Here is a 16295-nt window from a genome sequence, read left to right on the forward strand (position 1 = left end):
AGCATATAACCAATCCTTTAACATAAACTGTTAGACTAACTGTGACAACAAGGCTGCCCTCTGGTGAGTAGCCAGAGAAGTACTTCAGTAAAAGCCAAGCGTCCCACGTGATAGGTTCTATCAGACTCTTGCTCTGTAATATTCTTAAAGTTAAATGTAATGTTCGTGTGTAACTTAAACCTGTTAATAAATACTTGTTACACTATACAGGACTCTTCTATGACCCTATCTAAAACGACCCCTTCACAAGCAAGGATATTAATTTTTGCATAAATCGGTTCTCAAACTTCGCATATCATTTTATAGTTATTTTCACTACACAAAAATATTATTTGGCATTTATATAAATAAAATTCATAAATTATTTTATTCAACTGAAAAAAAAAAAAAAACTTAATTTTTCATTAACACCATATAGCATTAGTAAACATATATTGCATATTTAAAATAATAAAAATTAATAAAAATATACTCCATACTTAAAATTTTTTTATTAACACATGTGAACTACACTTTGCACTTAGCAGCTAAAGTAAAGAAAGGCTATGATTTTAAACAAATTTTCATGAAAGAGAAAAATAAAAGTCCATTTTTTAGAATGAAGGATATTTATGCAAGAAGATGAAAAAGCTTTTATCTGATATTACTACACACATACTTTTTACTTTGATAAAAAAATACATTTTAACTGAATCAGTTATTTCACTACACTGACAAAATATTATGACCATCCCCACATTTTTCAATGAATTTGTCTGGATGACGTGGAGGGCATAACATTAACTGGGAATGGTATTTATTTGCTACTGGAGAAAATAAGGATTCATTCTTGCACTTATTTTTTCAAGTGATGGGAATTTAAGGAATTTGATTGTAATGGCCCACGGAATGAGTATCTCCGAAATTGCATGATCAGCCGGTTTTAGTATTTATGCAAAGTTGATAAATGACAGTGAAACCAGCAAAAGTGTTGGACATGTTATCAAAGAAAAAGAGATTACCTACTTGGTACAGCAAAATCGGTCCTAGGTGTGGCTCAGCTGACAGCTCAATACAATGCAGATCGAAATGCAAGTGTTTCGGAACACACAGTCCAGCAGATATAGGATATATGTTAGATATAGGACTGCACAGCAGATATCCAACTTGAGTGCCTCTGTTGACCAAGTGTCATAGTCAACTACACCTACAATTGGGCCTGGGAAATATCCAGACTGAACTATGGATAAGTGGAAGATAAATCACGGTTTCATCATGCCAATGGTCGTGTCAGGGTACGCCATTTTCCAGGTGAAATATTGCGCCCTTTCCGTACAGCAGGTCATACACAGGCTGCTGGTGTCCGTATTATGCTTTCAGGGATGTTCTCATGGGTGTCTCTGAGACCCTTAGTTGTGGTAAAACAGACCATGAAAGCTGCGGACTATCTGAACTCAACTGCAGATCGGTTGCACCTTTACAAGGCATCTCCTTGTCTTTCCAACTGAAAATGGAATCTTCCAGCAGGACCACACCCCATGTCACGAGGCTCAAACCGTGTTGAAAAGGTTCGAGGATCATAAGGATGAATTCCAGTTAATGTCCTGGCTGCCTAACTTGCTGGATTTTAACGTGATAGAGCACAAATGGGTAGTCATGGAGCAGCAGCTCAGAGCTGAAACACCACCATGTCAGAATTTATCACTTTGCAGGACCACTGCTTAAACATTTGGCACATCTATCTCCAGTCATCTACCAAGAACTTGTGACATCCATAACAAGGAGAGCTGCAGCTGTTTTGCATGCCAAAGGTCGCACAACGCATTATTGAGTAGGTGGTCATAATGTTTTGGCTCTTCAGTGTGTGATAGTAGTCCTGTTTAAGAATAAATATGCATTATTCAAAAAAATAAAATGTTATAATTAAAAAAATGCCATTCTCTTCACACTGACTAAATGTACTTTTCTCATTCAACAGCAATCCCATTCCGGAAATCCTGAAAATTACCGTGGAATAAAAATCCAACAAGATTTCAAATAATTAAAAAAATTAGTGTTTTATATATACATATTTTCAAAAGAATTTTTCAGTGAAGGAAAAGGTACAGCTTTTTATATTTTATTAAAAATTAATTTATGTTTTACTGTATCACTTCATGCAGTCAACTTTTTGACTTCTCAACATTTTTGTAAAGTTTAGGTTGCTTTTTTGGGGGGAGGGGTGAATGTGGACTGCTTCATTTATACTTTTCTTTGCTCAAGTTCAATATGACTAGCAAGACATTTTAATGTAGACAATAGCATTTCACTTAAGCAATAATTAAACCTTTATGTATTATGCTTGAAGTATGCATATCAGCAGATGCTAGAGATAAGGAACTGCAATAAAAACATAATGGTTCATGGAATGTAAAGAAAGCTCCACATTATTATTATGCAATGAGAATAAATATTTTATAGTCTCTACAGGCAAGCTATAAAGGTTAAAGGATGTTTAAAATTCTATCATAATATCATCCATATAATTAAATGAACTTTCAGGAAAGGGTCCATGAAAGCAAGTTAAAATAGATTTTTATCAGTTTAGTAAATACTGAGTATTTCTGTTTTCCACCAGTATTAGGTTTTTCTGCTTCTGTACAAGTATGTAAAAGTACTTAGCATTTAGTGTTTGTCTAAAAGTTTTCATTCTGAATGATATGTTTTAACTAAAACAAAATTTGAGAAATGAGTACACATTTCGCAAATCTAGATTTATGAAAAGTTAAAAAGTAAAGTAAATCAAAAATATGAAATCCCAGCCATATCTGGGCCACAATCACTTTTACATTTAAGTATCCTGAAAAATAATGATCTTAAAGATAAAATCAGAGACTGTACATGGACAAGGTCATAAATGGGAGAAATGAAGGCACAAAGGCTTTGGTTTATTTAATTATGAGAAAGCACTTGAGGACTATCTGCCTAAGGGGAGGGATGCCTTCAGGGAGAACTCTCTAAGAGAAACTGGCTCATATAAACTAACAGACATCAAAAACTTCTAAGAACACAATCTTCACTGAAGCCCAAAATCATCTGGAATTGTGAGTGGTCATCTTAGTGAAAATTCACTGTAAAGAAAATTCTCATATTTTTATCATAACGTTTTGAAAAGCCAAATTAATTGTTCAGTCTGCTTAATGATCGTGTGAATGAAAGCAAATAACAAAAATGAATGGGAAAAAAAAATTTGTTGTAAAATATATAAAACACAGTTCTATTCTAATGCATATAATTCTTCCCTCATAAAGTTTCTGTGAAAAAGTCGACAAATACATTTCATATAAGCATTTTTCTAAACAGAAGTTTATAAAAATATATACAGTTGCCCTACATCATACGGTTCTGACAGCTGACACTTCTGTATTCTATTTTGACTTTACTTCAGATTAACATACTCACTGTATAATATTTTGACAACATCAAATTGAGTTCTTGATCAATAAGTGAAGTCTGTGCACCGTCAAGGTCACTCACTTATAAATGGGAGAAATGAAGGGACAAAGGGTTTGGTTTATTTAATTATAGGAAAGCACTCGGACTGCCTTCAGGGCGAACTTTCTAAGAGAAACTGGCTTTTATAAACGTTACGCATGAGGAAAACCACGAAAATGTCCATGCAGCCAGCCCGTTTGCGAGGATTCGAACTGCATTGTTTAGAAACTTTACGGCTTTGGCGTTGGTGGGCCAAAGAAGACACAAATGGAGTAGTCGCTGTTGAACTTCCCAGGAATCGATGTTATAAAAGAGCAAACCTGGGTTTTAGAGTACATGACTGAATGAATATGTATTAAATTAAAATTTTTATTCCCACAGTTTTCTTTACCATTAAATAAGCTATAAAATAAAAAGACTAAACTGTACAAAAATTATTTCATAAAAAGGAATGTGTCATATCTTCTAAAACAACAGATGTACGGAGTAAAACACTAAAATTTATGTACATGTTATCTATGTTTAACATGAACTTAAATGTAAAGAGAATTTTTTTTTTTTGGCATCTGTGTTACTGTGGTCTGGCCGGAGACACGGTTTTTCCTTTTGTGCAACACAAGCAAGGTTTTGTTAGAGAGGCATCTCTCCCTTTTAACCTGACAGTTGTTGTGTCCTTTGCTATAAACGACAAAACAAACACTGGTGTCGTTCAATTTTATGGCATTTTAGAGACACATAATTGAAACTTAACCAATTGAACATGTATTTAAAATTAAGAAAAAGAGCAATCTTCGTTTGCTACAAATTTTGAATAAACACCTTTGGATTCCAAGGACAATCACAAACAGGTCTCTCTTTTCAGGAGCTTTACTCATTAAAAGAGGGACCTCACCCAGCTTCCTTGCTTAAATTCATGTGTTGCTTTTCCAATTTGATTATGTACATTCAGAAACTTACTATTTACATAAATAACTTATTATTTACAATATCAAGTAACTATATTTCAACTGTAAGTAATTTTAAGACAAATCCCTACAACTGCAGACAATTTTGATTTTCTAGAGAGGAAATGTTCAATAATGATGCTTATTTATGTTCTAAAAATAATGGTCATGTTCAGAGTCAGCAATGATCATCACTAAAAAGTTCACTATTTCATTTCCCTTGGCTGATCATAATTATTTAGCTTGAATCTAGGAATTAAAAAATAAAAGTAAACCAATTACACTGAGCCCTCTCCGAGATGAACAGAAACAGTTACAAATTATTTTGGGGCTAGACTGGAGATTATGGTCCAGTCGTCAAGTGAAGTGAAATCGCACCAAATCTAATAACTTAAATACGAATCAATGCTTTCTGATCATTTACTGCTTATTACAATTTCTCAAATTTCGTGATAAAATGCTTTACTTCATTTTGCTACTGTCTTAAAAATGGTATAGAGAATATTATGAAAACTTTTAATATTGTTTATCCTATAAAATACATAGTTATTAACTTCCAAATACTTTAGGTAAAGTGCAGAATCGCCCACTTATTTGTTTGGTGTTTAGGTGAAAATAAGTCGATGTGTACATGGATAAAGTCAAGGGAGTGCGTAATGTCATTTTTGTTCAATTCTGGGATTTTTTTTAAGTGAAAATTGGTCAATATATATATGGATACAGAGTATGTGCAATTCTTAAAAACGCGCCAAGCAGTGGGTGATTCTGCACTTTTCCCACTTTTTCTTGAAGTCCTATTTCAGATATTTTTGCATGTTTACAGAATTAATTTAAATTCGCAACCATCTAATATGGCGATATGATGAGTTAGCGATTTTTTAAAAGGCGCGAAAACAACCCATTCCGCGACTCAACAATTTTTTGAAAACGTGCCAACCTGGACCGTAATATCGAGTTTTACCAATTTTGGTTCTTAAAGAGGTGGTTTGTCTGAGAAAGATCTTTTAATAACAATAAAAATTTATTGCTTCCAAAAATACTGGTAATTACCGTGCGAGGATTACTAAGCAATTACTTAGACTTTAAACACATGCATTTAAAAATTATGATAAGATAAAGGATGATTTTTTTAGCAAAACACGCATCTTGCCCTGTTAGAAGCTTTTTCAGTAGGTTGCAAACATACTCTACTGCCCAGTCTGGATTAAAATAGGTCTTTTTTGCAGTTATCTTACAGCTAAAAGAAAGAAATCTATTTAACAAAATTTCGTGATGGTATGTCATCATACTGATAGAATTAGTTTGGCGAGTATGCCAAAGAAAATTGCCTGAAATTTGAAAGTGTTATTAACTAATAATAATTTAGAAGGAAGAAGCCACAACAAATGATATTGTTGCCTTTTTCTTTTCTGGCACCAGTTGTTACGTTATTTTCTTCCTTCACGTTGGTATGGGGTTCGTGAGGATTTGGAGTGAATAATGACAATACTACTTAATGAAATATCGAAACACACTTTATTGGCCAGTATTGTCAGGACAATTCCAAAACATGTTTTTACAGTCGTCGATGAGCTACTATAAACACGCTGACACGATCAGCGACACTGCTTCCAGGTTATCACACGGTGGAGACAGCTTCACTGCAAAGCACCAGAATACAGCTCCTGTTTGGTCGTTTTTGGAACTCTGCGTACTCTCCACGCTACAACTCGCAATGCACTCGACGACACACAGAGCACAGCTCCTGACTCTTCGGTTCAGTCCTTCCCAGAGCTCAACACGCTCTCTCGACGAATAACCATTTTGGCACTTGCCAAGCAAAGTATCACATTTTCTTTCAAAATTCCGAAGTCCAATAATCCTCATATATGCATGCCATCAACGATGTTGAAAAGTTTATTTTTAATAATGCACAATATGATTAAAAAAGCAACAATACATTTCTTTTAACTTTAAAAATACATTGCATGCATTGTTATTATTCTAACAAGCAAATATGATAGAATATGTTAAGTATGTATTTTTAAAAGATTACAAAGTTTCACTTACTAGATTTTTTTAACTGGAGATGACAATAAAAAAAGAAGCTCTCTAAATCACGAGGAAGAATTTTATTTCATTCAACTTGCATGGATTTCTTGTTCTGTAGAACAGCATGCAAGTCATGGTAACCTGATTGCTGGAAACATGCTTTCTGAAAGACAATCTGATTGGCATTGCAAAAATTTGCTCTATGCCAGCTGGCAGAATGGCGCTCACATGAAACATAATTTGTCAAGTAGTTAATAAGTGAGCCACTTTTAGTGTTGATGCAAAAACTACCTTTTCGGGAATCACTATATGAAATTCCGACTTACGCAGTTTTGGCTTACGTATTTAAATTCGACTCTTTCAGTATATTTTTCATTTCCAGATAGCATTGCAACCCTGTATTAATAAAGATATTTTATTAGTCTTGAAAAGCAGTAAGGAAGTTGCATAGATGGGAAAATGCTTAGCGATGCTGACTGCCATACCCAGGACTTAGAAGCGAAGGGCTAGCTCATACAGCTTTTCCCCCTGAAGCAGAAAGTGAGAAGTGATGACGTAGTCATGATGACATTGAACGCGGAGATGCAATTCACAGCTTAGAAATTAGCATTTTTGAACCAGCGTTTAAAATGAGCTGTGTGTGAAAGCTAGCTATAATTTGGAAGAGACAATGTTACATTAAAAAATTTAATAACACTTACTCAATTTTAAAATATTGGATAAAATGCACTACTCTTTTAACATAAAGTTCCGTGTTTTTAAATTTATTATTATTATTATTATTTGCAGGTTTTTTACTTAATGCACGTTTATTTATAATCATTTCTTTATCTTCATGCTAACTGAGAGAATTTTTATACTGCTTCTATAATAGCAGCTATTTAAATTTACTCAAAAACAACTATACATTGACATAGTTTTAAACATATATGACACATATGGCAAAATTTCTGCTAATCTACGTTTGATTTTTTACCTAATTGTATATTTTACATTAGCATATTTCTCTTCCGATTCAATATAAAAATAGATATTTTAAAAATAATTTTGTAATTTATACTTCCATCTATATTATAATTAAATAAACACAGGACTGTTACCTTAATTTTGACAAAATAGCTTTACAGTACCTGAATCAGTTATTAAATTTTTCAAAAGTGTGCATAAAGGAGGCAGGTCTTTTTATGCCAATTACTTTGATGTTTTATACTACAGTCAAAAGTCGTTAATTCGGAACGATCTATAATCCGGACATCAAAACTAAAAACATTCTGCGCATGCGCCGCGTTGACACATGCGCGTAAGACCTTTTACGACTGCGCATATGAGTGTGCGCAAGTGCAGAATACGTTTTCGCGTGCGCATTTTATGTATAATGGACGTATAAGCTAAATAATTATCTATTTCGGTTAATGTTGATGATTGCGTTGTTCCTTAATTTTCGAATTGCATCCGGCTTATTATTTTTTGCAGACTGTAAGAGCAATTTTATAAAAGTAAGCTTAAACTTTCGATTATATCAAATAGAATTTCCGATATATATTTGTTAATATGTAAAGGATCTAAAGCGAAAGTATGTTTTGAAATCCGAAATCTGTTTATCAATTTCACGCTGCTCGGCGGCGGGCGCGTAATGAATTGGAAGTTGATTTGTCAGCACACTCCTTATCTTAAGCGCAGATGTTTTTATTTTATTTGGCTTATAATTCCTTACCAAATGTAGTATTTCATCTCGATATGCTCCGTCTTTGATATGATTTAAAACAAGTTCCTCGTCATTATAATTCGCTTCCGATAGCGAATAAAAGTGACAGAGGTTATTGAAAACAAAAAAATTTCGATTGACAAATTAGTCGGTGTTCTTGACACAGCAATTATAGGACTTGAACAGCGGAACTTTGTAACTGAACAAGAAATTATGTCTGTTTAATAGAATTAAAGAGAAAGTATTATCACATGAAACGAAGCAAAACTTAAACAACTTACATTGAAAGAAATGTTTAATAAAGTAAACAAATAAATATTAAGCTTTTTCTTTTTGCAAATTTTGATACCCTTTAGATCATAATTGTTCTTTATTTCATAAATTACGGTTTCATATTTTTAATTTTAGAATTTCTGCATGCCATTTTACGAGATTTAAACTGATGATCTATAATCCGAAAAAATCGATAATCCGGAATCGCCGAAGTCCCGACGGATTAACGACTTTTGACTGTATTATATTTTATCTAGAATGCTAATCTAGCACAAAATTGAATCAATAATTAGTTACAAAGGATACAATAAGAAAAACGTTAACAAGTACTTAATTAGTTTGCTAAGTACTTTATTCTTGTTGGTACTATTCGTAATACCGAAGATATTATCGATTAACTCTTAGAAGTCAGATGTTTTTTGATTTCCTACGAGGTGGAGTATACCTTTGCAATAGTTCTTGAAAATAATGTTTTCGCTAGAGCAACGTTTTGTCTCTCGTTTCCCTTGATCATTAAATAATTCGGTTTTAGTTTGTGACACAATTTTATTTCTTCCGAATCTCTATTTAAAACCTCTTTAATAATATCAAAATTTAAAACAGTTCCATCTTCTAAAACAAGTTTTTTATCTAAAACACGATTTCTCAGTAATTTGAGGCAGAGTGCGAAACGAGACCTCTGATTAAAGCAAACTGCACATTTTGGAAAAAAAAAAAAAAAAAAAAACGAGAACTTGGTCCAGTTTAGAGTCACAGCAGAGTTTTCAATCTATATGCATATTTTTTCTATAGAATTCAACTATTCACCTTTTTCCTTCTTTAGAGTAAGAACATCACTTTGAATTCTTGGACTACACTAAAATTTAGCGCACCATTTTTTTAATTTGCTAATACTAGGTAAAGGAATTCCAACTTTTTCTTTCCAAAAATCATAGCTTTAAGATGACAGAACTCTTATGACAAAGCAACGAGAAATACTTCACTAGTCCACCTAATTTTTTCCTTCTTTTTCAGTAATGCATTAATCTACGTCTTTATAAAAATAGGCTTTAGACATTTTCCCCAATTCTCCGATTTGTGCTTCTTTCCCCCTCCCAAATTTCGCTATTTGAGATTTTAATTTATGATACCAGTTTCTTTCTATATGTCGTCCACCTTCTTTGCCGCTGAACAAACATTCTAAAATTTTTCTTCTCTCTATTTTTCAATACTTTAATACAGTTTTCTAAGGATATTATTTTGCTCTTCAAATTAGCAATGCATTCTTGTTTATCCTTAAACTTAGGGCATTCAAGAATATCTATATTTTCATTTGTGAGTTTTATTTCAAAACCATTAACATTTGATTTATTATTGTCAGCATAATTTACTTTCGACACAGCATTCCATTTTAAGTTTCTTTTTGTGGCTATCTAAATAAGCGATTTTTCATTATCATCTTCATAAACACGGAATAGAGAAAATGTTTGCTACAGATTTTTCCGCTCTTCACGTTAATAGAATCTTGTCTTTGACATTTGTGTATCCATTCTTTTGTCAAAAGCAAATTCTTATTTGGGTCCTTTGGTCCCATGAAATAAAATATCTCATCCTTTTGTACTTCTGTAAGTGCTACGACACGTTACTACAGCGCAAAATGCCATATTACATCAATGATACTTTACAATATAGAATTTAAAGTAAAAACTGACTAAAATTATATATATATATATATATAAAAATTATTTTAAATATTTACATTTTTAAAAAACAAATACATATGTTCTTATTAGGTCGGACAAGTGAGATTAATCACAAAAACACACAGCGTTATGGAATATAATTTTATATAAATATTTATTTCTCAGGCACAACAGCCAGTTTTTCATTCAAAGATTTGTAGAACTTCAATTCCTTTGTCGTATAATATTTAAAGAAAACTATGTACAAGACCACAACATAACAATGACGTACGATTAAAAATTTTTGAATGTACATTCTTTTTGAAAATAAAAATGTACAAAATGCCCTTTTTGATTTAAAAGCATCTTAATGAAGTCTTAAGATTTATCTTTCATTTTTGCCTGGAATTAATAATAATAATAATAATAATAATAATAATAATTTTAAAAAAAACATTCTTATGTATAAGCTGCATGATTTTGATTTTTCTTTTCAGCTAGCCAGTAAGTATTTTTAAATGCTATCTGTGTAAAAGCAACCGAAAATTACAAGAGTAAAAACTGATGCATATTGCAATATTATGTCTAGAGTGTCAGAATCCAAATTTTTTCTTTTTTTTTTTTTTACGTATGCATTTAATTTTCTAAAAAATTAAGCTTAAAGTTTAATTATGCTTTCAAACTCTGCATAAAATAGTCAACTATAATTACAAAGTATGAAAATGCAACATCATTTTAAAAAATAACAACACATGCTACAAAATCCTCTTTGTTAACATACTTTACCACATACAGGAGCTGGCTTGAATTGTTTATATTCAGCAATCTAACATTAAAAAATAGTGGGCTATAATTTAAACGAACATAAATGGATTAATATCTCAATAAAAAAGGCTTTAAAACTGCAAATTTTGAGATAACTTGGAAACAAAAACTTTATTGTGAACTAAATGTCTAGATACAATTTTCAACCTAACAATGACACAAAAAATTGAACAGCCACAACTCTCCCAATCCCATTATCAAAAATAGATTTTTCATGCTCTTTAAAAACCAACTACATTGAAACGTAGTCTTCACTTGGAAAGCTTTCAAATTTTTTATTACATAAATGTTGATCATTTTCGTATAAGAACACCTTTACATGTACTCTTTACTTTCACTCAATTATAACAACTTGAGAAAAGAAAATATACAATATGCAAGATTTACATTTCTGAAGTCAAATATGTACAGAGAACAGAAAACATTTTTCAGCGATTGACATTTTAAGATATATAATAAATGTAAAAGGCTTAGTATGAAGCACATATAAATTATAAACAAATGAAAAGAGCTCCACTATGAAATTTGTAAAAATACTAAAAATTATTCATCAATAAAATACTTAAAAAGTACACGCATTTCACACATAATTGAAAATGAGTAACGTTCCATTTAAAAATTTTTTAAATGAAGATTTCATTAAAATGTTTTTTACATATCTGCCAAAGAGAAAATTATCTGGAGTTTCAGCCCAAACTACCATCATAAAAAGTGAATATAAATAATATGTCATAAAGCATCAATTCATTTTATCGAGATAAAAACCAAAAGAATAACAACTTGAATATTTAAAAAAAATATATATTTTTTTAGAATAAATATGGCACTATTTTTTCACTTTGATAATTCTTTATTCCTATTATGAAAACAACAAACTCCAAATGTTAAGCCAATTTGGATAATGAAGACTGAACACAACACAGCTTCAAAGGTCTGGTGAATACAGAAATTAGGAAAATCCCCACCCCCCTAACTGCATTCCAATGAATATATTTAAGATGCAGGGTTAAATACTAAGTAGTTATTCTTCGATGATGCCTACAACAGAAATATTTGTTATACTACTACTGGCATAAAAAGCAGCAAACCCATACTGATGGTAGCTGAAGTTCTGCTTCTTTACTTTCATTCTTCAAAATGTTAGTTTAAATAAGTTTTCAAGGTCAATGGTCAAAATCAAGACTTATCTTTTTTCCTGAGTTCCATTTTTACAGAATCTAAAACAAAATTAATCTATGTACACTACTTGGTTCACAACCGGAAATTTACGGCTGCCACGTTTTATATATACATCACAGTCTATATTTAAACTTGCAATTTCAAGACACAGCTTTCAGTTTTCATTCAGCTACCAAAATGTTGAAAATAATATTTCAGCCTTTTGCAATTTGACACTGTCAAATTACAACTTTTCTGGGGATCTTGCAAAATACCAACTGATAACAAAGGAATTTTGTATTATAAGTTGCATGCAGCAATGTACACTTTATCAGATGCCATTTGCAAGCTTCTGTAGGAGGCACCTCATGGCTTGGTGAACTTTCAGTACACATAAAAATGCTTCACAGATAAACAGATTTTGTCGTCTTCTTTCACACTCATTCTTGTTTTCGCAATCCTCTTCTTAGAGCTTTCCTGTACTTTCGAGGAGCTGCTGATGCCTGACTCGCACTGTCACTATTTGCCCTAAAGGAAGAGGGATAAAAAGTAAAATATTTATTTCATTCCATTTAGATCACTTACAATTATATGTAGCCAAAATATAAAACTTGAATTTAAAAACTGACTGCATAAAACGAAAAACTACAACATATTCTTCGTTCTCAATTTTATGCTTATGCATGCAGATAGAACTTGTTTTGTATGATTTGCTATCTTGACACAACATAATACACACAAAATAACTTTCCCAATAATCAGTATTAATTCATACCAATTTATAGCATTGAACGAAAACCCATTATGAAATCAAATCAGTATTGAGGTAAAACAAAAATCAGTATTGAGGTAAAAGTACCATTCAACATTTTAGATTTTTATATTAGCTTTTATTTCTTTATTCTTTGGTAAATAAATCTATTAAATCATCTATTCATCTCTTATTTAAAAAAAAAAAAAAAATGCACTTTTTACATGGAACAAATGATTTATTACCTTCAAATGTAAATGCCTATTCAGTTATGGATAACTCTTAACAAATAAATACAACCGAGTTACAAAGTGATCTATGACACAGTAGTTAAAAACATGAAACGCTAAAGTTCACCCCCACGGTTTCTTTTTGACGGATGATCAAGTTGGTTGCAAGAGGATTTAATGCTTTCTTCTAATGTGTAACATAAACAAGAGCTAATTATGAAGCCCTCCTTTGTCATAGGCATATATACGCATATACTATTTTTAGATAGACACTTCACGGTTTTTATGATCCTAACGTATTTTGTTAAAACCACACAGATAGGATTATATGATTTTAGCAAATTAATACATTTGAACATCTTCTGTAGCAGACAATACTATAGTATGAGGTAAGTTAAAAGACACAATGTCCATTGGTTTGATTAGGTTATCAGAATATGGCAAAACATATGAGGCTATCTGCCTAATGGGAACTGCCTCGTATTCCCGTTGCACATGGCGAAAAAATATGCTGCCGGCCTGTTTGCTCGAGATCAAACCCAAATCCTACCACTCAGAAATTTTAGTTAGTCAACCTACTGGTAAGGCTCTAGAATGATCTTGAAATGCCTAGTTTAAAATAACAGACCATATGCTTTAGCATAATCAAATAATTCATAACTAGAATCACAAAATTTGGAAGACAATACGATTCAAATGAAATATTCAATGCACAAAGGAAAGAAGCCTGAATATCAGCATAAATAAAAAAGTAATATAATTTTTTTTAAATCACTTCTTACTTAGATCAACAAAGAAAAATTTTGAAAATAAAAAAATAAATTATTTAAAAATTAAATTTTTTTAATATGTGAAAAAACTACATCAAGTGTCATCTACTAAAAGTTTAAAAAAATTTAATTGAACTTGAGTGAATAAATAAAAAGTATTTTATCAACGATTGAAAATTTAAACAAGGAGTGTGAGCTAACAGTAGGAATTTAAGAAAAGCATTATTAAATTATGTCACGTTTCCTCCAATACGTAAATGCCCAATGCCTTTAAAAAATAAAATAAAAGAAAGAGAGTACCAAAACGTTTTATTTTTTTTAAAATTTAGATTTACAGTGACTGAGTAGCTGAAAAAGATAATTACTTCTCTAACATCCAGCAAAACTGGAGCTATTGTGCTTTGTTGCATATCTATGATCCAACAATTCATAACAAATATACCTCTTTAAAAACAACTCACTTTAAATCTTAAGATGAAATTTATAACTGGAAGTTTATAAATTTATTTTCAAAACTACATTTACATTTATACAACCAACAAATGAGCATAAAATCTGTAATCTTATTAGAATCTTACAAAACAAATAATGGCAATGTATTTTCCTACAATTCCATATATTTTTACCCAAAATTTGAGAAAAAAGCCATAAAATAGTTAAAAGTACTCTCCCCCCAGATATATATGAGTGATTTAATTTTACCATCTAAAACATTATATTGCAATGAGAAATATATAAAAAGAGATAAATATTAAACACATTGTTACACAGAGGGAAAAACTGATAGACAGCAATTTATAGTCAGACTTAAAGAAAATTTTTCGTATAATATTATAAAGTAAAACCTGATGAAAACAATATGTTTTGCTTTATACAGAAAGCCTAACTGAAAACAGACTAATAAGCATTTGAAAGACTATATCACTACAACACTATGTACATAACTTCTTAAAAAGCGACTAAAAACAAACAAACAAACAAAAAAGTTAGTATTGCATTACATAGCTTCCAACCTTGAGAATCAGGCGATTTTTGCAAGAAAACTGGGAGAAACCGGGAAGTTTTTAACATTGCGCAGTGACACCATTTAAAAGAAGTTTCGAACTGACTTTAATTCATTTTAAAATGCAAGGCTCGGGTTACTGAAAAATTTGCAATTCATTTCTTATATAAAACACATTAGCATTTAATACGATCCTGTTACCAATGTTTATTTTAAGCTCATGCCAAATCCGGTGCTATTTGGCGTCCATCAGAATCGAAGCTGAGTAAGCATATGTATATGTACAAATTGTTTATTCAGTGTTGCGCTGTCAATAAATACGGTCTTGTGTTAATATGTGTCTCTGCCGCCTACTTTCTCCCTGGTTCTGATCCTTGATCCTGGTTCTGATCTCTTAAATTCTATGTTTTTTGGCTAATTACACTTTAAAATTTTTTTATGCTTTTATACTGAGAAAATTCTGAGTGGTGAAGAATTAAACTGTTTAAGCATTGTTTGAATTTTTATATAATGTTTACAACAAATATCTGCAGTACATTATGACAACTCAGATTAAACATTTAATAAGAACAATAAAATGTGATTAAAAATATAATTCAGATGAAACAACAATATACAATACAAAACATTAGTCAGAAAATTATCACAGGTGGGCGAATGAAGTTTTTCTAGTTTAAGTTTTATCAATTCATTAAAATTTCATTTATTGCATGAAATATTTTCCATAGATTAAAGGCTAAAAATTAAAAACTAATAGATTCAGTGGTCGCCAACTGGTGCTCCGTGAAAACTACTTTTGCAGGTGCATCTAGCAACATTTGAAAGTGAGAGTTGGCATCCATAGATATGCTGCTATTATCAATAATAGAGCGAACTGGAATTCTCTTTCCTTTTGAATTACAAACATATGCTATTGTAGTCATTAATAACACAATTTTTCTCTGTGTCAACACCTAACTTGGTACATTTTTATGAGAACCTCTGCATTCTTGTTTATAATTGCATCAGTGGAAGTTTCCGTTCTGTCTAACTTTGATCGATGGCACCATTGCTGAGTACGTGATGATTATTATGTTTACAATAATTAAAAATTGGTGGCATAACACTTTCAGTTTATTGATAGCTTTGCGTTTGCCGATCTCTTTTTGCTTTTTCGTGAAGTTGCTTTTCAGTGATATGGAAATGTGAAGCTTTCTGTACAAGAAAGTAAGATTTTTGTACTTTTTATATAATTTTTCAATGTGAACGAAATATGTGTTTCAACGAGATGTTAATAGTGTTTTAATTGTTACTCATAATCAGAGACGTAGCCTAAATTTACATAAAGGCATGCTGCTGAACACGAAATGTTTTGAAAATTATATTAATAAATGAAAATTAGAATTACATGTATTGGGAAGTTGAATATTGATTTTGCTTATAAATATATTGTTTTTAAGGTTTGATTTAAGGCCCATTTCCATTGCTGTGTATGCGTTGCGGCGTCTATGT

The 16295-nt window shown here is 31.3% G+C and overlaps 1 protein-coding gene across 1 annotated transcript in view; it reads right to left on the reverse strand.

The window, feature by feature from the left end:
- Positions 1–5893: 5893 nt before the first annotated feature.
- Positions 5894–16295, reverse strand: part of Nup153 (nucleoporin 153) — a 118186-nt gene continuing 107784 nt past the window's right edge. The window contains exon 21 of the mRNA XM_085814217.1: positions 5894–12578. Coding sequence (XP_085670343.1) covers positions 12491–12578 — 88 coding nt within the window. The 3' untranslated portion in view covers positions 5894–12490. The remainder of the gene's footprint in view (positions 12579–16295) is intronic.

The sequence above is a fragment of the Stegodyphus dumicola genome, chromosome 3 (assembly GCF_044657685.1).
Source record: "Stegodyphus dumicola isolate Sdum_Otavi_A_Nest chromosome 3, ASM4465768v1".
Taxonomy (NCBI): Eukaryota; Metazoa; Arthropoda; class Arachnida; order Araneae; family Eresidae; genus Stegodyphus; species Stegodyphus dumicola.